The 27,097-nt window shown below is 38.2% G+C and overlaps 2 protein-coding genes across 2 annotated transcripts in view; both read left to right on the forward strand.

The window, feature by feature from the left end:
* Positions 1 to 8,845, forward strand: part of aadac (arylacetamide deacetylase) — a 49,588-nt gene extending 40,743 nt beyond the window's left edge. The window contains exons 4-5 of the mRNA XM_084127632.1: positions 7,461 to 7,632; positions 7,733 to 8,845. Coding sequence (XP_083983758.1) covers positions 7,461 to 7,632; positions 7,733 to 8,353 — 793 coding nt within the window. The 3' untranslated portion in view covers positions 8,354 to 8,845. The remainder of the gene's footprint in view (positions 1 to 7,460; positions 7,633 to 7,732) is intronic.
* A 14,341-nt stretch (positions 8,846 to 23,186) lies between these two features.
* Positions 23,187 to 25,940, forward strand: LOC311090440 (uncharacterized protein C14orf93 homolog; the record flags this gene model as incomplete). Its single annotated transcript, XM_084125697.1, has 6 exons — positions 23,187 to 23,468; positions 23,676 to 23,737; positions 23,886 to 23,977; positions 24,059 to 24,177; positions 24,273 to 25,065; positions 25,159 to 25,940. The coding sequence occupies 5 exons, from the start codon at positions 23,187 to 23,189 to the stop codon at positions 24,510 to 24,512; spliced, it is 795 nt and encodes a 264-aa protein (XP_083981823.1). The 3' UTR covers positions 24,513 to 25,065; positions 25,159 to 25,940.
* Between the last annotated feature and the right edge of the window lie 1,157 nt (positions 25,941 to 27,097).

The raw sequence follows: 27,097 nt of genomic DNA on the forward strand, positions 1-27,097 counted from the left end.
ACATTGGCTTAATAGAATAGAATAGAATAGAATAGAACTGATTTTAGTTTATAAATCGCTGCACAATTTGGCTCCTCTGTATTTGGTGGAATTAAGAAATATGAGCCGAAATGACCAGCTGGCCTTAACGATTCCTGGGACCCCGCGGAAAACGGGTGGAGATCGAGCATTTGCGGTGGAAGTTCCTAAACTTTGGAATGATCTTACGCCAAGTGTTTAAGCACAAGTTAAAATAATATTTCCTGCTTTAGCATATGAGCTAGTGTCACACACCTCAACGGCACTACATTTCCCAGCATTCCTAATGATTCCCACCTGCACTCAATCAGCCATCACCTGATCACCTGCACGTCATCATCACTGTGTATTTAAGTTCCTCCTTGTGTTCACTTCTTTGTCCGGTATTGTTTGTGTTTAGCATACTGTGTCGCATTGGCTCTTTTGTTAGTACTTGTTTAATAAACCTTGGATTTCTCTTCATCTTCGTCTTCTGTGGATATCAACGTTACAGCTAGGGTTATGGGTCACCTGCTGGATTTTCTTTATTTGTTTTGTTATTTGTGTTTTTTATTGTTGTCTTTTATGATTGTCTCTGTATGTGATTCGTAAAATTGTACAGCATTTTGTTCGATGGAAATCTGTTTATAGTAGTGCTTAATAAATAAACAATACAAAAACTGAAGCGGAAAGAGTCAATAAAAGATTGATCAGAGATGTGTCAGGAGGAGGAAAACATATCAGCTAACTGCTGTATCAGATATAGGCATTCAATACAGGCATACTGTAAAAAGAGGTCTTACCATGATAGAAACTAAGTTACTGTAACACACCCTTCATCTGAAAAAGGTATTAATTTCTCTAAATACCCGGCTATGTGTAAATGTGGCCGTAATGACCCTTAACAAACTTGCATGGCCTAATACCTATGACAGCACTCACTGATTGGTATATCTATATAAATTATATCTTCCTATAACTGCCCTAGTTTGTTGACAAAGCCGCATGATGCGCTTCCTCAGCCCTAACTCTGTTGACGCATTTTCAACAAAAGGACATCAATACGTGGATGCCTTGGCTCTAGGCTGTTCTTGCTGTTCACATATTAACTTTTAGTCAAGCACTGCAGGAATGGTAGAAATGAATGTGCTGTTGACTCAGCTGTGATCTGATAACCATGAACAATGAATCTGCAGTGAGAGTAAGCCCTATCTGCACGTGACAGCGCTTCAGCATTCTAAATCAGAATCCCTGTATTATGGACTGCAGCAAAAACAATGGATCGCAGGAAAGAGATAAAGTTATAACATAAAAGCCAAAACAAACTTTGTGAAGTAACAATAAAATGTCTGATAACCTTCAGACCAAAAGTCTGAAGCATTCTTTTTTTAATCTTCTTTACATATACATGTAGACTTGGCTGTCTGGCTTCCTGCTGCCAAACTGCCTGCTTCTGTGAAACTGTAAACAATTCGACTGCTTACCCAATGTCTAACTGTCAGAAACTATAGTGGAATATATAGTGGACTACAGCAGGGGTGTGGGGCGCGCCTCCCCAGGGGGGTGCCAGAGCATGCCAGGGGAGGCGCGGAGAGTGGTAAAAATTATAGCCTAGTAATTAGTTTAATAAATTAAAAAAGTTAAATTGTTATTATTCTGAAAATAAGGCCTCGTTTACACTGCAGGTCTTGATGCCCAATTTACCGTCCATTTACACGTTCTTTCAACTGTATCTGTACACTTGCCATACTATCTGAAACATTGCGCATGCTTAAAGGGTTAAATTCTCTTGCACAGATGGACAAACGCAAAATATGCTTGATTCTGGCTCTGCGAAATAGGCCTATGCAAAGTTTGCCAAACATCACCATGATTTTGAGGCGGAGGAGGACAAAAAGTGTCATTATTACAGCCTGTGCATATGCTTCAGTTATTGTGTGCGAGAGAGATCTCAGGACTGGTGGGAGCATATTCTGTTTAAATATTGGCTTTAACGAGGAGCAGTGGGTCTGAAATTTTAGGATGAGCAAGCCAACCTTTGATATGTTGTGTCAACGTTTGTCCACATTCCTCTCCTACAACGAAACAACGTTTCGTCGGGCCATCCGTCCCTTTGCAGATGCGCATCGGGGTTTCTCTTGTCATTAAACCACGGAGACGTTGCCTAATGCCTATCCGATCTGCCTGTTTACATGACAGTCGCATTGGAACATATCTGATTTATATCTGATTTATTTCCACATATGAATGAGGCCTGAAACCGATCTCGAAATATCCAAATGCATGCATTGGGGCATTGGGTAAGTTGTGTCAAAAGGGAGGCCCACTGTCTTATACTTTGAAAACCCCTGGACTACAGGACACACTAAATATTTTTTTTGTTTTTAAACATTATTTGGCCAATTAATGTTGGAAAAAATAATGACTGAAATTACAAGGAGATATCTAGGAATGCAGATAATGAACTAACTTGAACCCAACTCAGTTTTCCAGACAAATACTTTGAACCTTGATACGGTCAAGGCTCTTGATATGGATTTGTTCTTGATACGGATAATATATATAGTATATATCGAGGTCCTGTTTACATAGTTGAGCAATGAAAATTTGTATCTATTAGTCCTGGCTAAAATGTTTGGAAGGGGACGGGGAGGGTGCTTAATTATCTTCCCACCACCTGCTTGTTAATCAATAATCAATATTTAACAGTAATTGTCTTTAGTAAGTGATCAAACTAAATATAGAATAGAGTGTGTACATGATTTAAGTTGTTTTGGCTCCCATGTTCCTGTCTAGCATACATGTCCCTTTCTGCATGTACACAAAAACTGTCGTACTGTTAGGTGATCCATTGCGTAGGTCAAAGAGGTCTTCTTTAGTCTCTCTCATGTTTAAATAAATATTTTAGTATGAATTATGAATCAGAATAAAGAATATCATTCAAACTTCTAACTGTCCCTAATATTTTGGGAAAAAGATAGATAACAGCTGCTCTCTGGAGAAACGTCACCTTGGCTTGTGTTTCCTGTCTCCATCTTTCCCTGTCCTAAAAAAACTATGGAGGGGTCCAAATGATTTTAGAAGATTTATATATAAATATGCTGTTATGTGACATTCCTGGGTCTTTGTTCCTGACTTTCTTGCAATTTGATAATTGATAATTGATGTGCTGACATGAAGGACATGTTGGAGAGTTCCTATGTTTAATCTGTGTTAATCAGAACCAAGTATTCTTGGACACTTAACGTACAGTTATAATCAAAATGATTCAATCCCTATTGCAAATGAGGTTTATTGGCAACATTTACAGACATTCAGCTGTTTGCAATTAACAAATGTAATTTAAATAGCTCTACACAACAATTGTGGTTTCCCCAAATTCAACTGAAAATGCAACTTTTAATGAATTCTGCAGTCTCAAAATTATTCAGCGCCTTAATGGCAAGCATCTTTAGTACTTTGTATAACAACCTTTTGCTGTTATGACCTGCTGCAAACGGGATGTATAACCGACACCAGCTTCTGGGAGCATTTCTGAGGAATCTTAGCCCATTCCTCATGAGCAATGGCCTCCAGTTCAGGAATATTCTTGGGTTTGTGTGCTGCAACTCCCTTCTTCAAATCCCACCAGAGATTTTCTATGGGGTTCAAGTCAGGTGTCTGTGATGGCCACTGTAGACTCTTCCAGGACTTCTTCTGCAACCAAGCCTTGGTGGAATTTGAGGTATGTTTGGGATCATTTGTCCTGTTGGAAGGTCCAATGACGCCCAAGCTTCAGCTTCCTCAGAGACGCCATGACGTTTTCTCCATGGATTTCCTGATACTTCAATGAATCCATCTTGCCTTCCACACGCAGCAGGTTTCCATTGCCAGAAGATGCAAAGCAGCCCCAGAGCATCACCATGCTTAACTGCAGACAGGGTGTTTTTTTCAACATATTGTAGCGTTTATGGTAACAATCGTAATTAGGTCATATATGAAATATTAGTTCGAGCAGTAAGGAAATTTGGGGAAATATTAAAAATCATAACTCATAGTCATAATTCATAAATGTCACATATGCTATTACATTACCTGCTAACTATCAAAAATACTTCGTTCTATAACTGGTCTCTCATCAGTCATTCGACCAGCGAATGCTTTGATTATACCAGTTAAGAAGGAATATTTATATTATCAAACCTCAGACAAATTCTCTCCTGGCCGTGGATACAAATTGCTGGGTTTATGAATTAAAATAAAGAGCTAGTAGCCAGATCTTATCGCAATTTCATTGACAATTACATTGGTGGGATTGTAACACAGAGTCAGTCAAAGTATAAAAGATTTATTTAATCAAAAATGACACACAAAGGATTATGCATATAGGAAGTAATATAGGCTAATCTACGTACGTAAAATTACACAAGACCCACGAACGTTTAGACAAACAAACATAAAACATGACTTGATCAAAATGAAACTAGGAAGAAAGTGAGGGAGAAAGTATGGTAATTTACAAACAGAACCTTTTAAGAGACAACTGTGAAAGCAGCTTCGAGAGAGATCATTTTATACGTTACTTGCGATTCTGTTCCTTTGTCTGTGTGAAGCTGGGCTTCGGGACCACGTGTGTACCTTGGCTGGACCGTGTCTCATCGATTTGTAGGCTTGCGTTTCGCGTGAAGTTCTTAAAAGCTTACTTGAAAGTAACATTACCGAGTGAAGACTTCTTTTCCCTGTACGGGAAAGGCGAGGAAACTTAGTTACAGGACGAAGCTGGATTTTTACATCCGCGGTTCGTTTGGATGAAGGCCCTGTGCCTTCTCCCACTCCGCTGCTGGTGCAGGGAGGGGTCAGAGTTCGGAGTCACGAGGGTGAGAGTGTATGAGAGCCGAGAGAGAGCTAAGAGAGCGACGTCTGCTTGTGTTGTGGTTTTAAAGCAGCGCGGGGTAACGCCCTGTTTGATGACGTGACCCAATGGAATCTTTCGGTTCTGAGGCGGGAGCGTTTCATTGTTTGTGAAGGAACGCCTCTTCTGATCGTACACAGAAAAATGCATTAAAACTTTAATACCACATTATGTCTAGGATAAACATTCGACGCGGAATATAGTTTATATTTCCGTATAAAGAAGCTCATTACGATCCGTAGGATACCAAACCCGATATTAATATCAGTTAATGAAACAGATGCATCTCAAATGTATGAACACACGTGTCCATTACATCTGCCGAAGGGCATAAATATCTCAATTTATCCCATCACATCCCATAGACAAGAAAACTACATAAAAACATTTTGATAATGATTCATGCGTGTGTGTAACTTGTGTTTTAGGAGTTTCAGAGTGGTTTGGTGTGTGTGTGATTCAGAGCAGGTTTTCTGTTTGAGATCGGAATGTCAGTAATGTCTTTGAAGCTCACTGTGGAGAGGGGGAAGTGAGTCATAAAAAAAAAGGGTTTCAGATACAGACTTTGCCAAGTCTGTGGGAATTAGAAAGTGTCTTCACTTTTAATTAGTATATAAATTAAGAGTCCATTTTTACCCATCGAGCCATAGTCGCTACAATATGCTTCATTCTTCTTCCTCTAGACATACCACTGATCCATAGTGCTTTTGGGTCAGTAGTGGTGTACGCATGCGTTTAGTACGTGCCTTACTGTGCAGCTGAAACCTGTTTCCTGCACCAAGTCTTGCTGCAGGTCTTTTGCAGTCACTTGGTTGAGTTCATGCCGGATTTTAATTGGTTGACTCCACGCACCATTTTATTTAACCACCATCTGTTGAGGTGCGTGCAGTAACAGTCGTCTGCTATTCGAATTAACAATGGAGTTTAAAAAATGCGACCGATGGACTGACGACGCGGTTCAGGCTTTATTTAGCTTAAATTCAGAGGATGAAATCCAGTGGGAACTGTAAAGTCGCGCTTAGTCCTACGTCACCGGACTATTTGCCTAATCTTTATGGTACTTTAGGGCACGGTGGAAACGCGGCTAGCAACAGGTCTAGGGGAAAAAAAGTTCCTGGTAAAAAAGTTCCTGGGACAAATCGTTCCGGGTAATTTTGGTGGAAACGCGGCTTATGTTTCCAATGGTGTCTCCTCATTTGTGAAGCGTGATGATATCTTCTCTTAACTTTTTGGACCATTCTTTTAATTTTGTCACGTTTTGACTGCATGTTAGAAATATGACTTTCAGCAAACCTAGCCAGTTCAGATATTTCATGTGTTCTAGCTCAAGCATGCCTGGTGCAACTAATGAAGACTTTGATTAGTTGCATCAGGTGGCTTGAGACAACACCTGTTTTGCATATTTGTGCTGTTGTGAGGGATTCAATACAGGGGGTTGAATAATTTTGAGACTTCAGAAGTCATTAAAATTTGCATTCTTTAGTTGATTTTGCGGAAACCACTTGAAATATTTGTTGTGTAGAGCTATTTCAATTACTTTTGTTTGATTTGTTCATTGCAAACAGCTGAAAGTCTGTAAATTTAGCCAATATTTTTGATTACAACTGTAATTCACTGATACTGTCTACCATAAGTTTTGCTGTATTTGATTGTAAATCAGAGGCGGACTAAAAACTCTTGTTGACTCCTGCTGTTGATATTGCAAACACCTTTCTTTTAAGTAAATTTTCGTATATTGATTGTAACCCTTGACTCCGGGTCTTCATTCATCTATTGGTCTGCGGGTCTTAAAGGGATAGTTCACCCAAAAATGAAAATGACCCCATGATTTACTCACCCTCAAGCCTTCCTAGATGTATATAACTTTCTTCTTTCAGACGAATACAATTGGAGTTGTATTAAAAAATGTCTTGGCTCTTCCAAGCTTTATAATGGCAGTGAATGAAGGATGATATTTTGAAGCCCAAAAAAGTGCATCCATCCATGATAAAAGTAGTCCATTCGGCTTCATGGGGTTAATAAAGTCCTTCTGAAGCGCAGTGATGCGTTTGTGTAAGAAAAATATCTATATTTATAACTTAATCAACTAGGCCTAAAATAACTAGCTTCCGGCATACGGAAGAGTTTCTATATGGGCTTTAGTCAATTGTCACACCTAGGGATGTTTCCATTGCGCCAGCAACTGATGCAGCATCTCATTCCCTATTTAGGTTACAAAGATTCCATAAGTAATAGAGACATTTACTTTGTTTAGCAAGAAGCGAGAAGTCTGTTGGAGCTTGCAAACCAACAACAAACACAGAACAAGCTTAGTGACCTCAGTTACCAGTAGGGGAAGCTCAGCCACTAGTACAGATGGGATGCTACTTGTTTGTCCTTTCTATTAATTTATTAAAATATATTAAAATTGCAACATATGTAGTTTGTGCTGACTATGAACAGCCATGCTATCCACAACATCCCTTCTACTCATGTGATATTGTTCAGGTTAATCAATATTTGAAGAATTGATTTATCCTGACAGAAAAATAGAATTAAGAGGAACAATACCAGCATGATTTGCTCTGTGCAGGTATCGTCTGGCCCCAGCTTATCATTTTCCTGCCCAATTTGAGGATGTGTATCGTGTGGTGAAGTACTTTCTTCATGTTGAGGTCCTGAAGGGCTACCATATCAGTCCAGAACGGATTGCTGTGTCTGGAGACAGTGCAGGAGGCAACCTTGCAGCTGCAGTGGCTCAGCAGGTAAAATCTAAAAAAAAGTTTACTTTAAAAAAAGTGAGTTTAATTTTTATAGAATAATGTATAATCTTGATATGTTTAATATTTATGTATGTATAATCAGTTGCAGAAGGACCCACAACAGCATGTCCAGCTAAAGGCCCAGGCTCTAATCTACCCTGTCCTGCAAGCCTTGGATCTTAACACTCCCTCCTACCAGCAGAACCAATACATGCCTATACTGCCTCGCACACTGATGGTGAGGTTTTGGAGCGAGTACTTCACCAGCGATAAGTCATTTTTCAGAGCCATGATGGCAAACAGACACAATAACCATGAATCGGCTGCTTTGCTTAAATTTGTCAATTGGAGTTCATACTTACCTGATTCATATCGCCAGACATACAATTACAGTGCTCCACCTGTGGCCACTAGAAAAAGTCCAGTGCACTCTATCAGTCTCCATCATTCGCTTGCAGATCCACGGGCATCGCCATTGCTGGTGCCGGACACAATGTTGCGTTTCCTGCCTAAGGCCTATGTGTTGACCTGTGAGTATGATGTATTGCGGGATGATGGTTTGATGTATGTCACACGTCTGCGTAATGCTGGAGTTGATGTCACACATGAACATTACCCCGGTGGATTTCATGGTGCACTAATGTTCACTATGTGGCCCACAGACTTTGATATTGGACACAGGATGGTGGACAACTATGTAACATGGCTTAAGCAAAATCTATAAGATTAATGTATAATGCAACAGTGATTTATGCATCAGTTTTGGTTGATCTAGGTTATATATTTTGTTTTTATTTATTTCTTTTTTTTTTTCTGTTGTTTACAGTGCACCACTTTTTGTCTTAAAAAGGGCACACTTTTGATTGTATTAATCCATTATGGTACAGGCATTCCTATTATGACCAAATCTGGTTTTAAGAAACACTGGACTATATTATTTGTAAAGGTCAATCATAAATGAAGAGTGTTGATGATATGTATCCATTGTTATCCCTTAACTATGTATGTTACTAATGAAGTTGTTCAACACATTAGCATGACAATAATATTTTTGTTGATCAATCTTCTTAACATTACACTAATATTGTTTTATTATTTAATTTATGATTGTACTATATATTGTACCATTATTATTTCTCTAAATCTTTTGCAATTGTCACTGACTGCTTGACATTTTGACAGGTTTGGTTTGATATGCAGTAAACTGTCTGATGAATTTCCTGGTTCTCTGAATTCTTATCTAGCTACGTTTGATTTGTATAAACAAATTAATACTTAGTAACTTATGTTTTAGAAAAAAGACAGGCCAGTTAGTAAAATCATGGAATGAGAGAAAATACTTATAAACAAATCTGAATTATGCAACCATGCGTCATCTCACAAAAAATAGTTCTTAGTATATTGCCTACAAACAATTTCAGTCATATGATGCTTTGAAACAGAAAAGAGCTAACTAAAACAACAAGCATCAATATCAACCACATAGTAGTGGTAGTGTAGTGCATTTCTACCTTCAAAGAGCAATCACCTTTTCTTCCATTGCTTCACTGAATGGTTGTTCCCAGGAGGTCTTGTATGACATTACATCCTTCAGAGTTTTCACAGCCACCTTTTACTTGGCTCATCATTCATTTTTAATTGTGCTTTCACATGCAATCCCTAGCATTAAAGCATGTCAGCATCCCATACCAGTGTCAAATACATTTTTGGGAAAAGTCGATAAATGTGCTAATGACATTAAATTGTGCAAAATGCAAACATTGTGCCAAAACATGTTTACCTGAAAGTGCTTTTGGCCATGCTTGTCCAGGACAACCTGAGTGCAACCAACATGCTTGGTAAGTTGTTCAGAAAACCTATTGTTTATTGCAACATTGTAGTGGTGCAACAGGTTTTGCATGGAGTTCATACTGTGAAAAAGGAACACATGTTTGTTGGCTTCATAGCATTTACAAAGTAGTTGTTTGTTCTCATTTGAGAAAACAACTGCACAGCACATAGAGAATTAACTCTTCCAGCCAACTCAGGAACAAGCTGTATTTTGCGAAGTTTATTGCAAAATTCCTTCATGTTGTTTTCATGAAATCTGTTGTAAAGCACATAGTGCTTTAGACGCATGCGCCAGATGCGCATACGTCGCGTCTGAACGCGTTGTTGTCTTTGGAGCTCTATCGATTTGATTTATAATTCTTGATTTTTCCCTTTAAACTCACTTACAACGAACATTTTCTACTTTTCCTCACTGAGAAGCACTACTGCTCAAACCTCATAGTTACAACGCGGACTGTTGAGCAGACGCGTCTCTATCCTATTAGTGATCCAACGCTGGATACTCTTATAGGTTACGTCCGTGGATCACGGCTGAACGCGTCTTCTCCACACTCACTTACAAACAAACATGGCGAATATATCAGATGTAAGTAGTCTACCTCTTGGTGCAGGTGAGGACACATTTGAGCTGCACGCGTTGCAGTCTGAGCTGGAAGCTGTTGAGAAACAGATCCACAACCTTTTAGTGAGACAGGCCGAGCTGATAGACCGGCGGTTAGCTCTTGAAACATCACGCGCCGATGCACACAAATCAGTGATTAACGTTACTAACCCGCTGACTCCGACCTCGTCTACTCCGTGCGTTACTCAGCATCGGTCCCGAGCGCCGAGGTCGCGATCAGCCATGGTCTCGTTCACTCCGGCTCCAACACGCCACCACGAAGCCTGGATGGTTCCGCAGCGGAAGACGCAAGTCAGGTCTAGACCAAGACTCTCTCCGACCCTCCCGGTTTTCGAGTTATCCACACAAAACCGCTTCTCCCCTCTTCGCGAAACCGAACGCGATGCTGTGATCATCGGCGATTCCATCGTTCGGCACGTACACGCTACGTTAGGTAAAAGTAAGGTGCACAGTCACTGCTTTCCTGGTGCTCGTGTTTCTGAAATCGCTGCTCGCGTTCCTGAGATTCTGAACGGTGACGAGCGCGTCGGAACTGTGGTCCTGCACGCGGGAGTGAACGACATCAGGCTGCGCCAGATGAAAGACTTCAGGAATCTGATCGATACGGTACGCAGCACATCGCCTGAAATAACGATCATTGTGTCAGGACCGCTTCCTACGTACCGACTAGGACATGAAAAGTTTAGTAGACTATTCGCGCTAAATGAATGGTTAATGTCATGGTGCAATGAGCAGAAACTGCTCTTTGTAAATAATTGGAATCTGTTTTGGGAGCGTCCTAGGCTTTTCCATGCCGATGGCTTACACCCAAGCAGATTCGGAGTGGATCTTCTGTCGGATAACATCTCCAAAATGTTAAATACCATTAGATGACTAGTAACCAAAAGTCCAAATCATAGTCTCTCCTGCACCAATTTAAATGATATAAATACTAGTGTAGAACATTGCATAGAAACTGTGTCTATTCCTCGTTTAGTGAGATCAAATAATAATTCTACTGCAGGATCTAGGAAAAATCTAATTGTTATTAAAACAGAAAATGTTGCTATTAGTAACCAAAAACAATTTCTAAAGCTAGGTCTTCTAAACATTAGATCACTCACACCTAAGGCAGTTATTGTAAATGAAATAGTCACGGATAATAGCTTCGATGTACTTTGCCTTACTGAAACCTGGCTTAAACCAAATGATTATTTCGGTCTAAATGAGTCTACTCCATCTGGATACTCCTATAAGCATGAGCCCTGTCTGATTGGTCGTGGTGGCGGTGTTGCAGCGGTCTATAGAGATATTCTCAATGTTACTCAGAAAACGGGTTATAAGTTTTATAAGTACTTGTACTAAATGTTACGCTCTTAGATGTTAGAAAAAAATCCATATTATCTCTAGCCTTGGCTACCGTATATAGACCGCCTGGGCCTTACGCTGATTTCCTAAAAGAGTTTGCAGATTTTCTCTCAGATCTATTGGTCAATGTAGATAAAGCATTAATTGTTGGAGATTTTAACATACACGTAGATAATTTAAATGATGCGTTAGGGGCTGCGTTTATAGATTTATTAAATTCCTTTGGGGTCAAACAAAACGTCACCGGACCAACTCATCGTCTTAATCACACACTCGATTTAATTATATCATATGGAACCGATCCAACCGATATAGATATCATTCCACAAAGTGATGATGTCACTGACCATTACTTGGTAACTTGCATATTACGTACTGCTGTAATATGTCATGCTGCGCCGCGTTATCGACCAGGCAGATCAATCCTTCCATCCACCATAGATAATTTCTCAAATTGCTTATCTAATCTGTCTCAGCTGCTGCCTGAACCCAAACAAACAGATGAACTAGAAGAACTAACTAGCACTATGAGCACCATTCTCTCTAGAACAGTGGTTCTCAACTCCAGTCCTCGTGACCCACTGCTCTGCACATTTTGTATGTCTCTCTTATCTGACACACTCAGTTCAGTTCATGGAGTCTCTCCTAATGAGCTGATGATCTGGTTCAGGTGTGTTAAATAAGGGAGACATACAAAATGTGCAGAGCAGTGGGTCACGAGGACTGGAATTGAGAACCACTGCTCTAGAACATTGGATGTTGTTGCACCCATTAAATTAAAAAGGGTCAGAGAGAAAATTAAAGCACCATGGTACAATAATACTACGCATGTTCTAAAGAGAGAAACCCGTAATTTAGAGCGTAAATGGAAACAAACTAATTCAGAGGTCTTTAGAATCGCGTGGAAAGACAGTATGTCACGTTATAAAAAGGCTCTAAAAGCGGCCAGGGCTGAGCACCTCCGCAAACTAATAGAAAACAACCAAAACAATCCTAGGTTTTTATTTAACACCGTGGCTAGACTAACAAATAAACAGACGTCACCCGAACAAAATATATCCCGTTACAGTTTAGTAGTAATGATTTCATGAACTTCTTCACTGAGAAAATAGAAAACATCAGAACCACAATTGTAAACGTTCAGTCCTCAATCGCGCCTTATAATTCAACCTCAATTATCCCCCCGCAAGAACAATTACAGTGCTTTACAACTATAGAACAAAAAGAGTTAAATAAACTTATCACTTCATCTAAAACAACAACATGTTTATTAGATCCTATACCAACTAAACTACTGAAAGAAGTGTTATCTGTAGTGGAAGAGCCTCTCCTCAATATTATTAACTCATCTTTATCTTTAGGTCATGTTCCAAGAACATTTAAACTGGCAGTTATAAAACCTCTCATTAAGAAACCACAATTAGATCATAATAATCTAGCAAATTATAGACCCATTTCAAATCTTCCATTTATGTCTAAAATACTAGAAAAAGTTGTGTCCGCTCAACTGGGCTCTTTCTTGCAAGAAAATGATATCTATGAAAAGTTTCAGTCTGGATTCAGGCCGCATCATAGCACTGAAACTGCGCTCGTTAAAATCACAAATGATTTACTTTTAGCTTCTGACCAAGGCTGTTTCTCAATACTAGTTTTACTTGATCTAAGTGCTGCGTTCGATACTATAGATCACACAATACTCTTAGATCGACTACAAAATTATACTGGTGTTCAAGGACAAGCATTAAGCTGGTTTAGATCATACTTATCTGACCGCTACCATTTTGTCTATTTAAATGGAGAAAAATCGATCATAACTCCAGTAAACTATGGAGTGCCGCGGGGATCTGTGTTGGTCCCTCTATTATTCTCAATATATATGATGCCACTTGGAAATGTTATAAGGAAACATGGAATTAGTTTCCATTGTTATGCTGATGACACTTAAATATATATTTCATCACGGCCGGATGAAAACGCTAAATTATCCAAATTGACAGAGTGTGTTAAAGATCTAAAAGATTGGATGACGCGTAATTTTCTTTTATTAAATCCAGACAAGACAGAGGTAATACTTATCGGTTCAAAAAACCGCCCACAAAACCTCTCACAATACAACTTTGACATCGTAGGATGTCCTGTTACTTTATCCTCTACAGTAAAAGACCTGGGTGTTATACTCGATTGTAACCTGTCTTTTGAAAATCATATTTCGTATGTTACAAAAACTGCCTTTTTCCACCTTAGAAACATTGCTAAGCTACGTAATATGCTATCAGTTTCTGATGCAGAAAAGTTAGTTCATGCATTCATGACCTCGAGACTAGATTACTGTAATGCTTTATTAGCTGGTTGTCCTGCATCCTCAATAAACAAGCTACAGTTAGTTCAAAATGCAGCCGCTAGAGTTCTTACTAGATCAAGAAAATATGATCATATAACACCGATTTTATCATCACTACATTGGCTACCTATAAAGTTCCGTATTAATTATAAGGTATTGCTACTGACTTATAAAGCCCTAAACGGCTTAGCTCCAGTCTATTTAACGGATCTTCTATCGCCCTATAATCCATCGCGCTCTTTAAGATCAATAAATTCGAGGCTTTTGGTCATACCTAGGATATCCAGATCAACCAAAGGAGGGAGAGCATTTTCGCATTTGGCTCCGAAACTCTGGAATAGTCTTCCTGATACTGTTCGTTGCTCGGACTCGCTCTCCCAGTTTAAAACTAGATTAAAGACGCATCTTTTCGGCCAGGCATTCATATAATATTGTTAATCTTACAGTTCAAACTACAATCCGGCCTCTAGTTCATAAATCCCAGAGGAGAACTGGCCCCCGACTGAGCCTGGGTTCTCCCAAGGTTTTTTTTTTTCTCCATTAGGTCACTTGATGGAGTTTTTTTGGTTCCTTGCCACTGTTGCCTTTGGCTTGCTCAGTTGGGGATATTTTGGGGATATTTAATTTTATTCTATCAATCAATAAATTCCACTAGAAACAAACCTTGTTGTATTATTTTATTTTAATTTAATACTGTGAAGCTGCTTTGATACAATCTGTATTGTGAAAAGCGCTATACAAATATACTTGATTTGATTTGATTTGATTTAACGTTGGGCGGTTCTTTGCCTCCACGTAAATGCACAGCTATCCGTGGATTATCCCCCTAATACGGTAATTTGCCAGCAATGACAACTTAAAGCTGTTATTGATGTTTGCAACGCAATATTTGACTGGAAAGGTACAACGGGCGGTTACTTTCGTCAGTTGCGGCTCGTTGAGAAATATAATGTAGCGATTCAGCGGAAATGGAGTTTAATTAATTTCTGTCAGGTCCATTAAGTCAAGAACACAGACAATAAAAATAATTAAAGAATTTATATTGAATAGATTGCAAACAGGTTGATGTTCCTGAATTGAAATTTGGCGGTATGGCTCTGTTCAGGGAGTCCTCTGACCTTTCATAAGCACCATGAAATAGCAGAGAGTCAGAGGACAGCAGCAGCAGCATTAGGGAACGCTCACACAGTTTAGGACTGTGAGAGATAAAATATCCCCCCAAACAAAACCACACCTGGCAATCCTCTGAGATACAGAGGATGATTTTATTTTAACAATTTATATGCTTAGTAATCTACAAATATACACGGATAATTTGCAATATGTTATAATCAGATGAGTCCTGACCACCCATGAGTTAGCAGAATCAGGGGACAGCAGCAGCAGTATGTTCTGATCAGATGAGTCCCCTGACCATTCATGAATTAGCAGAGTCAGGGGACAGCACAGTATGAGGAGATAGCAGCCGCATATAGGGACAGCATTATCAGCATGAGGGGATGCAGCAGCAGCATAAGGGCTCTCACATTATTTTGACTAGATGAGCTATTCCCCCAAAACAGAAATTGAGTGTCTCGAACGGTGTCGTCTGAGCCACCCTAATTTAGCAATTATATTATGGTAAAAATTATTAATTAATTACTGAAATGACTATTCAAGACCACAATAGCTAAAACATGCTGTTACCTAGAATTATCTGTCTTTGACTGTTTTGACAGTCTACAGTGTAAGCGCTATGAAGAGATGACTAAGCCACCTTCTGAGAAACGAGCTAGATGAAGGAATTAAACAGCTTTTTACCAGCGTACAGATCAGCAGAAGCGAGCAGCAAGCATGTATGAGCAACTGAATGTGCTTTAAATAGGGCGCCTTGTTTGAGCTTTGGCCATTGAGCAGCGAGGGGAGTTAACCAGCTAATGCAGCTCAGCTGGAGCAGATCAGCTGACGGGACAGTGTTGTTAGCAAACAGCATTAGCAGCGTCTTGACTACCTGGCCTGCCAGAACTGACGCTGACGCTCAATTAATTTTAATTTAAAAAAATATTTATTTTAATTCCTCAAGTGGAATGGATTTGACTGACAGCGCTTTGAAAAGCGAACAGACAAATGCGCTGAATTAGAGACGGTAAAAGTGAGTGGGTATAATATCATTGATCTTAAAAAGTTGGTGGGTCCTGTCCCACCCATATACAATGGTTCCGACGCCCATGACTATAAGTATAATATAACACACACACACATATATATGTGACGATCTGGCGAAATGAGTCGGAAGTCGCAACGTTCCATTTTAAGATAAGGGCCGATAATGTAAAAAAACAAAAAAACAATGAAGTAATAGATTTTTTTGTGTGTGTGCTAATTTCAAAGAACAGACTTTAAAAAATAATCTCCCAAAGTTTCGTAGTCCAGATAATTAAGTAAAAGTATTTAAATGACTATTCAAGTTTACAAAGTTTTACTAAATTAGCTGGAAATGAACATTGCAAAAGTTTTCAATGTTTTTTTTTTGTACGTCAGCATCGTCACTGCGGAGTCGTGAACGCGGATTGACAACAGACCAGGGCCCGTATCCCTAAAGAATTTTTGTGCAAAAAGTGGCTCCTAGCGGCCAAATTCTAAGAAAATTCTCAGAGTCATGACGTTTTCTTAGAATTTCCCCTAAAAGTGACACGAAAATCCCAGTTAATATAAAAGCTATTCCTCAAGATTCCTAGCGCTTAAAAGGGCTCCTAAGGCGAGATCTGCTAAGAGCAGGGAAGAGGACTTTTAGTGGCTTAGGAGTTCCCCTAAGCAGCTGCACAAAATGTGTTTGTAGGATATTTGTTAACAAGCCTTCATAAATAGACCAGCCAGCAATCACAGACATTGATAAAAGCTGAGCCGTGTTACCCTCGTTAAGACCACACTGAGTTGTAACGTTGCAATTTCTACTTCATTAAGGACAGCCCCTTGAGATAGGCCATCTTGTTTTCAATGGGGTCCATATGGGAGTGAAAGTACAAAATATGCCAGCTAGGATATTAATATGAGCAAATAAGACACGAATCATTATTTGAACAGGGTGTAATGAGCTTAAGTTTTCACATATTTTAGATTCTAATGTTAGGCTATAACCCCTACAGCTTACTATTCATTTTCCAGATATTTTCTTGAATGTGAAATATTATTTACAATTACAGTCTGCATAAGATTAGAGTGTATAATTATGTTTATTGATTTGAGGGTACATCCTTTGCTCATTATCACCAAAAGTTCATTTTCATCAAACTTGTAGGATCAACCAATCACGGCTTTTGAAATGATGACTCATACCTAGCAACGGGGTCAACCACACCTCCTCACTAAGATAGGATTTTCCATCCATTCCTTGCTCAGAGTTCACTGAAAATGTTCTGGAATCACTTCTAAGCTAAAACTCCTGGCAAGGAATTTTTAGGTTAAGTTAGGAGCTCTCTGAGAGGATTCTCAGAATCTTTAGGGATACGGGCCCAGGGGTCTCATTTATAAAACTGTGCGTAGGAACCTTACTAAAAATGTACGTGCGCCCGAAAGCCAAAAATGACGTACGCAAAAAAATATTCAGACTTATAAAACCGTTCGTACGCCAGAACCTGCGCAGAATTCACTTTATAAATCCCAGTCAGCGGAAGATTGTGCGCACATGCGTCTCCACCCCGAAATAACCATATATGGAGCTGACAACGCCTAGTTTTACTATGCATATCCTCATCTGCATATCATTTGCATATGATCATTCATCCACGTGATAACGTTTAATGGTTCAAGACACATTACATTAATAAAAATCATGTACTTGCCTATCCTTGTCTTGTTTTTGAATACATAAATCAAATAGTGTAAAATACATTTCATCTTTTCCACTGGCCGAATAGTATTTTTAATTGATTTATATTTTTAATGGAAACAGATAGGCCTTGGGCATTATTTGCACTTAAAGGCAGGGTAGGTAGGACTTTATAAAAATAAAAGATCCAAATTTGTTAAAACTTTCTATATATATCAATACATAATTAAAATGTAAGTACTCTGAAAAAAAGAGTATAAAAATCAAGTGACTCTAGACCGTTTAATCTGTATTAAACACAGCTCATTATTTCGATTCGGGACGAATCAAAGGATTGGCTTAGGCGACTGTCACTCTCTCTCGCAACCATGGCAACCACCCTTTTGCCACGGGATCTGCCCACTTGCGCGCGCACGTTTGATTTGAGGAATTCGAGAGGCACGGAACCTAGGAATAGCAAAACAATGGCAGAGAAAGAGCAATCAAAATTCACATTACCGGCATGCAGTTAGTGAAGGCAAACAAGGCAAAAAAAGAAGACAGTACAAGAAAAGGTAATGAACAAAAAGTCTTTGGATAAACAAAGAAATAAAACGCGTGTCAATATCGGCGTAGCTTTCCAGCGACCACCCCGTCCTCGGCCTCTACTTCCTCGGACCCTAGTTGCACGCCACGGCCTCTTGCACGACCTCCTCTGCTTCGCCCTAAAATTATTTTTATTTTACAAAAGGACATTTTACAAACCTACATTTTGCGCATGTGCTCCTGCATGCACTTTTCCAGTCACAACACAGCAATCAAAGGAGGACGCGCTGAAAACTGAAATGCTGTTCTCTTCCTTCATAACTCGTACTGAGAAGGGTTGAGCTGCAGAGGAATTTGTTACTGTTTCACCTGTTCAACCACATCAAAGTTTCGTAATTAGTAAGTCCGTGCTTTTTCTCTTTTTGTTCTTATGTGCTGAAGGGCTGCTGTGCCTTGGTGAAACGGTGTTTGTACGTGAAGAGCTCTTTTCCAAAACGCCATAAACCTAAAAAGCTGCCTCAAAGAACCAGCAAAAGTAATGATTATGAATGTGTAAAATATTGCAATAAGACATTTTAATTGTTTATTAATTTCTGTGTCGGCTGCAAAGATGAAGTTGACGATATTTGACTCGCGATCTTCGCAGTAGGCTAGTGAACGCATGCACCGGAGAAATGCACATTTATTAGGCTACATAGTTTTATTTTGTTTTGGATGGTTTTGTTTAGAACCAGATTTCTGTAAATATATTCCACATTTTTTAGGCCTGTGAGGCGAGGCTACGGTTCGGTTCACGATGATATAATCTCCAGTTCAAGCACCTTATGTTGTGATTGATAGCCTATATTTACTTTATGTATTTAATCCAGGAATGAAAATATTAATGAATTAATGAAAAAAATATATATTAAAATTAAGATACAATTAATACAAAACGAAATTCGTTTTAAAGAAAGGCTTTGTGCTTTCTGTTTTGAGGTCTCTGTGAAAGTTTGAAAGTCTAAGTGCCGCTTTTTAGAGCGCTCGCGTCCATAATGGAGAACTGTCACGTAATATTGTTTTTTCCTCATAAATGCAAACACGAAAAATAAAAGACAAAAACTTTTTAAAAAGACAAACCATAAATTTAGAAAAAAAAGAAAAAGAAAAAGATGGATTTATAGCGTTTTGGGGGAAAAATGAATGGATTTATACCGTTTTGAAAATGTTATTTTTTTTTTTACTTTGAATTGATCATCAAAAATATTGTTGTTTGATTTAATAATCACTGTTGCAAGAAGTGCCTAGTTAAGTTTTTTTTTTTGTTTTTTTTGTAAGTGGAAAAAGTAGGGGCTGCCACAGATTCTGTTTAGTTAGCTCCTTTTTTGTTTTTTTCTATTGCCTAGTATAATATAGGTTAAATGCAGCAAGTCAAAAAACCAACTGGACCTTCTTTGCCAGTTTGCTCACATTTCTTTGAAGGATGGCAAAAATATCGCCTGAATATCGATATCTAGATATTGAAAAAAAATATCGAGATATTCATTTTTGTCAATATCTCCCACCCCTACATGCAGAACACCATATATGTTATGAATCTTACACGAAATTCATCTTCATCACAATATAACTGATGGTAATGTAAAAAAGTGTATCAATGCAACCTGTTTTTAGCTTATATAACTAGCTCGTTAGCGAATCAAAAAATATATATTTTAAATTTACCAATATCAATATGCTAGCTTGATAGTGAGTACTAAAATACATCTTATTTGTTTATATTTATAAGCAATTAGCGTTAGATTTTTTTATTACATGTGATTCTGACATGATGTCACTACATGTACTGTGCTCCTTCCTCTCTGCTTGTCTCAGGTAAATAATGCTCTTCAGCTCAGCGGTTGGAGTCGCGCGTTCATGTGTTTTGGGGGCGTGGCTTTGGAAGGAGCCCAGAAGGGAGGGGGTGGAGTGAATGGAAATAATGAACTGTCTTTAAAACAGTCCTGAGAGGTCTACAGACACTCGATTTTTATACTTTCTTTTTCAGAGTACTTACATTTTAATTATGTATTGATATGTACATAAAGTTTAAACAAATTTGAAAAAGAAGTTTTTTAGACCATTCCTACCTACCCTGCCTTTAACTATTTTCTCAGACAATCTTGTATTATCTTGATAAGCAATTATCTCTGTGGTTAAAACATTAGAACACAGCACGCTACAGGAAACGTGTTCAAAAACATCGCATCCACAACAAATATTTCTATTGATTGAATTCGAATATAAAAAATGTTGTAACTTCTCAGTAATGATTTCATGTTTAAGTGTTCTCCATTAATTTGAATGGCATATTTAATCTAAATGTTTATATCAGAAGTAAAACATAGTTTTAATCATTATTTTATTTATTTAAACTGTTATTTGCGTCAGTTTCACTAAACGGCTCAACGCGCTCGCTGGCGCGGACATTTAAGAAGGGATTTGCTTCAAGTGACAGGCTTGGTGAGTGAAATTATATTTGTATTATCTTGTATTTTTTCTTTAGATTTTCTGTCTAAAAGTGAACAAAAAGACGCTTAACTCCAGCTCACCATCGGTGTCGCCAAATTGCTCCATCTCCAAAACGTTCGTATGCATGGGTCAGAGTTTGCGTGCAGGTGCGAAAATTTTCCCGTCAAGTTTGTTTTTATAAATCACAACTTATGCGTCGGAAGTGGCGTACGCCTCTTTCAGGGCCTGTTTTGTGCGTACGCAACGGTTATAAATGAGGCCCCAGGAAGAGAATACAATGCTGAATAAAGTCATAGTTTTTGTTATTTTTGGACCAAAATGTATTTTTGATGCTTCAAAAAATTCTAACTAACCCACTGATGTAACATGGACTACTTTGATGATGGCTTTATTCACGTTCTGGAGGTGGACAGTATACAGTACATACATTTTCAATGGAGGGACAGAAAGCTCTCGGACTAAATCTAAAATATCCTAAACTGTGTTCCGAAGATGAACGGAGGTCTTAAGGGCTTGGAACGACATGAGGGTGAGTCATTAATGACATAGTTTTCAATTTTGGGTGAACTAACCCTTTAATGTCTTTGGTCAAATTAAGCTGTAAAATAAATAGTTTATCCCTTTAAATGCAATGGATTTTGAAAGATATCAACAACAACAAAAAACGGACAAAAAATGTGTGTGTGCATTAATTTAAATGTGAGGAGAGTTACCTTCAGCAAAAGTTGATTCAAGATCTTGCGCTGAATCTTGGTTTTCATTTAAATGCATGTCTTCTTCAAATATGCAGAAATTCCCATGCTCTTTGTTTCCAAAGTTCTCTGTAACAAAAAAGAACAATACAATGATTTGTAGCTACTCACTTATTTACAAATAAAAGCTATGTTAAATAAAAAAGATTTACAAAAAATATCTGCAGCTATGACCAAAGTTGCAATGAATATAAGTTACAATGTATTAATAAGAATACTCATACTTAAAATATCACATAAACAAGGTTAATACTGACTATTTGGCCAAAATAACATATTGCATTAAAAACAAGCAAATCACAGGGCTGCCAACTTTTGAGTTTAGCTTGGAGTGAGATATTTTTTGCAAGAAGTGTAATTGTGATTGTCAAAACATTTGGTAACTAAATAGAATTTTATGAAGTTTAGTGACAACATGTTACAATGTTTACATTGTACAATGACTGGTAGGATACAGTTTTTATTATTGCTTGACAAAAATTAATCTAAAATTAATTAAAAAAAATAATCTCACCTAATGCTGTAAACACAGAGGGCCCAATCTGCTGGTATTATTAAAGGTTACAAATAACAAATTAAATTAAATATAATGCAGTTTTTGTTATAATAACAATTATTTAATGACATAAGTAAAAACATAATAAATATGTAATATAGTGCTCAGCAAAATCTCCTCTCTAGCTATTTTTTTCTATTCAATTAACATGCTATGGTCATTAAATGGCTTTCCTGAGCTAAATGTAATGTTATGTGACATAATTGTTCTCCTGCTGCTATATTGACCTCTTTCCGTGGTTGAAAAACACTAATTGGTCGATATTATGTATACTTTCGGTAAGTTGTACTGCATCTTTAAATAAAAAAGTAACAGATGATCGAACCGAGCACTTGACTTCAACGTGCACTTGAACTGAGGCGCTCAGCGATCTGTCACGTCACATTTACAAGCGCCAAACGTATTTTTGTCTGAATTTCGTAATAAAATTGACGGAATCTAAGAGCTGAGAATTAGTTTAATATTAAAAGTATCTCTTTGCTCCGCAATTTTTCTGTGCGTGAGAAAATGGATGTGTGGCGTGAGAGCGTGTGAAAAGTGTCAATTGCGTGAGTCTCACGCTCAATGCGTGAGAGTTGGCAGCCCTGAAATCACTATATGAGTTGATCGTTTATTTTGTGATAACTCTGATAACCAAAGCAGATCATGGGCCTACACACTATCAACACCAGGTAACAGTAAAGAAATATACAAAAATACTATTATTTTTCTATTATTTACTTTTATCATTTGGTTTTACATTCCAACAAAATATTTCATAACTTACCAAAGGGAATACCAGCATCATCCCAGTTCACATGTCTCATTTCGGGTGAATGACATTCACTGTCTTCCAACTCTGTGTCATGGTTTGTCGCAGCTTTGATCCAAGCTCCATTGGAAAAAAAAACTTTTTTGTGACGATAAAAATGTGCTTGTGAAACAAACTCGTTGCAGTGGTCGCAAAACCGCCAAGCTCTCTTTCTCTTATTGTCAGCAGCAGGTTGTCCTTCCATGTTGAAAGGTAATAACGTATACCCAGCTGCATCATATTTATTCACAAAATTAGATACACTTGCAGCGCGTCAAACCGAGGGCGTGGTTTGATTGAAAAAAAGCTGCAAAAGTGGGCGGTTTGAGGTTTGAAATCCACCACTCACAACAGAGGTGGTGACGTTGTGGAGGTGCAACCAATAACATTAGTGTATTGCTTAAAGCGCGCGAAAAATAAGTTAAAATGCCAGCCTTCTTTCCGGAAGCACAGAGAACGGATTGTATTGTTTTTTTCCGGTCGAGGTTTGGTGAACATGGTGTGTAGAAGGAATCTGAGCTTTTCTACTCCGTTAAATAGAGGTGAGCAAGCAGGTCCAAGCCCAGTCAGCGTTAATGAAATGATGAGGCAGATGATCTCCGGCCAGAATGCCATGGTTCGTCAGCTTACTTCTTTGATGGCGGAACAGCAGGCACAGACTGATCTTCTAAGAGAGGCTGTACAGCGTCTTGATACTCTTGAGCAAAAGTATGAGCAGCAACACAGAATTCATGAAGAACCATTCAATCCTTCGAAAAGAATAAAAAGGGCACATAACGTGAGCATTGCGGTCCAGTTATTGTTATATAACGTGGCTGTAACTTAAACCATAGTTTGCTTACAACTAGCCTGATATGTTTTTTTGTCTCTTGCGGTTAAGTTACTGTGATGATCAAGCTTATTGAAACTGAAAATTAGTTTTGTGGTTCTTGCAGATTGTGTATCCATTTAGCAGCTAAACGCTTTGTAATTTCAAATTTTACAGGAATCTGTAAGGCGCCTCCATAATTCAGAGAACAACCCACACAGATATGATCCACAAACCGGGTACGACTGCTTCTTGTAATGTATACTGTAAATCTTAGTTTAATCTAATTAATAATCTATTTTAATAATCTAATATAGTTAACAACTATATGGATTTGAAATGCCAAAACTGTATTTCATTATTGATACCTGCAACTTTTCCCCTCAGAATAAATTCATCACACAACCTGGCTGTGACCACATACCTCTTTGAAGAGTTAAGGACAACTTTTACAGATGTTGACCCTGAATGTGTAAAAGGTAATCTTAAAGATGTTGTAGTAATTTTAATGACCTCCATTTTACTTTTATTGGCATTACATTTAGTCATGATTTATTTAGCAGGTTGCAAGACATATTTTGAGACTCTGAGGAGGAAGTATTCTTTGGCTCAGCCTGAAAAGGCCAAGAAAAGACACACTATGAAGAACATTGCAAAGAACCGGCAAAGAAAGAGACGGGTTAGTTAAGAAACTGCTTAAGCAATTTCTTTTCTGTCTTCAAAATATAAGTATCCTCTGTGTTTTAGTGGTTAAATTACTGTCATGTTTTGCAGTTGCTGGAGACCAGGTCCAGGTTTGTACAAACCAACACTGAAAAGGAACTGTGGAAGACCGCAACAACAGAGTTGATGTTGGATGAAGATGATGCTATCGTTGCTGGAAGGCCAGTGTGGATGGTGAGGTCTCCACCAAACAGAAATGCAGATTTATCTGCTCTCTGCCAGGTACTGCAAACAAGACTAGAGGCTGACCCAAGCTACGTGGCACACCACCAGCGCATCATTGGAGATTGAAAAATGTTCAAAATTCTAAAAGTGTGAATCTCCAAATCCTCGATTGGATCTTAAGGTCACGGTTCGGTTGTCTTTTTCTTTTTTTTACTTTTTACTTTTTTTTTAAAGCACAGGTTGCTATGCCATTTTTAGCAATTTTTTACTTTTATGCATGGGGGTAATTTGCGGGTGGGAAGTGTCCCCACTCTCCTCCACTTTTTCCTAAGGTTGATATTGCCCCCACCGCTTTGAAACATCTTGCGACACGAATGTACCAGAATAAATTCATCACATAACACAACCTGGCTCTGACCACTTACCTCTTAGAAGAATTAAGAACAACTTTTACAGACATTGACACTGAATGTGTAAAAGGTAATCTTAAAGATTGTGCAATCATTTTAATGTCCTCTGTTTGACTTTTGATTGGCATTACATTTATTCATGATTTATTGAGCAGGTTGCAAGACGTATTTTAAGACTTTGTGGAGGAAATATTATTTGGCTCAGCCTGAAAAGGCCCAGAAAAGAAACCCTGAAGAACATGACAAAGAACTGTCAAAGAAAGAGGCGGGTAAGTAAAAAAAACTGGTTAAGTGTTGTTGTTTTTTTAAATGTAACTATACTCTCTGTGTTTTAGTGGATAAATTACTGTCATGTTTTGCAGTTGCTGGAGACCAGGTCCTGGGTTTTACAAACCAACACGGAAAGGGACCTGTAGAAGACTGCAACAATAGAACTGATGTAACTGACCACAGAGTTATCTGCTCTCTGCCAGGTACTACAAACCAGAATAGAGGCTAAACCAACGCTATGTGGCACACCACCAGCGCATCATTGAAGACTGAAAATGTTCAAAACTCAAAAAGTGTGTATATGTATGTCTACTTTAATTTCTATATATATAATTTGTTCGCGTTTTATGTTGTATGCTTTGTATTGTTCCTATTTTGATGTCCATGTTGCTTATCTCCATGTTTTGTATTGTATTCCTTTACATCTCCTTACTTTAGAGGCATTTTGTTTACTTATTTCTTTTTCTCACTGCATTTTAATGTTTATAATGCTCATTGGAATGTTCTTTTATGTATATTGTTTACTTGGAATATTTACGTATATTTTATAAACTTTTTTATTTCTATAGATTTATTGTACTAATTTTATATTGTTTACTTTGTAAACACTGTGCACTTTATTCCTTTACATCTTTGTCCTTTAAATACATTTTGTTAACTTTTTTTCTTTAATTTATTTTTACCCAATCATTTTATAATGTTCTTTAGAATGTTCATTTTATATTGGTTTTCTTTCTTTGAAATGCCCTTGTTAGTTCATACACTTGCATTTTCATCCCTTTAAATATATATTTTTTTCTTGTTTTTGTCCACCCATTCCTATATAATGCTCTTTGGAATGTTTTATACCTTAATAAAAATTTCTCAGACTCTCATTGTTCTTTGTGTGTGTTTTTAAAATTATATTTGAATGTATTAAAATTGGGGTAAGGGAGGTTTAGTGTATACTGAGCAATATCTGCATAGCTGGCCTATAACCAATCAAATCACTGTGCGATAAGGCCTAGGCTGGGCTATGTCCTAAAAGTAACCAATCAAATCACTTTCCTGGGTTTTCAATGTGTCCTGTCCTCCAATAGTGGTCTGGGTATTGGGAGTGGTTTTAAAAGAAAAGGACCAATAGGGGGGAAGGCCGAAAGGTGCACAAAGGTGTGAAAATGTTCTCTTGAAAAAACCTTTGATGGGATTACTTGCCATGGCAACAAATGGCTGTAGCACGGAAGTATACGTCCACAACATACATCCGATTTGGTATCATTTCGGATGTATACGGATATATACAGACCCATGGAATTTGAGCTATCCGGCCAGTATACTCCTGGATTCTTCTGAATTTCAGCAGTGTATACAGGAGTATACTGGTCCGGACACACCTCTTTTCATGCAGTGTTGAGAGCCATCAGGATAGACCAGGACATATTCTCCATCGTACATTGTGTCTTGATTAAAATCTCGCTGTTTTTTTATAGCAGCTGGCAAAATTTGTTTTGATGACCACAGGGGTTCAACATTTAATGGCAAGGTTTTCCCTCTTATAGGTTTTAACCCATATTTTGTTCTGGTCATTATGCCAATCGAAATCTACAGAAATAAGAAAAGAAGAGAAAAAAGAAAAACAAACATGTTTAAGACTGTGTGTAATAGTCACATTGCGACCTTAAACCTCCATATTAGCTTACCTTGACCGTAAAGTTTAGTTTCTTTTTAGCCTTTGAAAAGGTCCTCCTCTCAGCCTCTTTAACTTCCCTGAACCTCATGAACTGAGCTGCTCTTCCTTGGATACTTGTCTCATTCACTAACACACACACACACACACTGATTCATTATAGCTATGATTTGTGATTGGTTGATAAATTGTTGCCTTTCTGACAGCTAAAACCACGGGACAATTCAATGCAGCACAGTGGAATGGGAGCACAGTAAGGGGATGTTACCTGTGGGCCCACGGCCTACGCTTGATGACGTGGATGGACGCTCCGTAAGGAACCCCACGTTCAGACCACACGACGGGCAAAACTTGGGAGCGTCCCC

This window comes from Abramis brama (assembly GCF_963993115.1).
Source record: "Abramis brama genome assembly, chromosome: 10".
NCBI lineage: Eukaryota > Metazoa > Chordata > Actinopteri > Cypriniformes > Leuciscidae > Abramis > Abramis brama.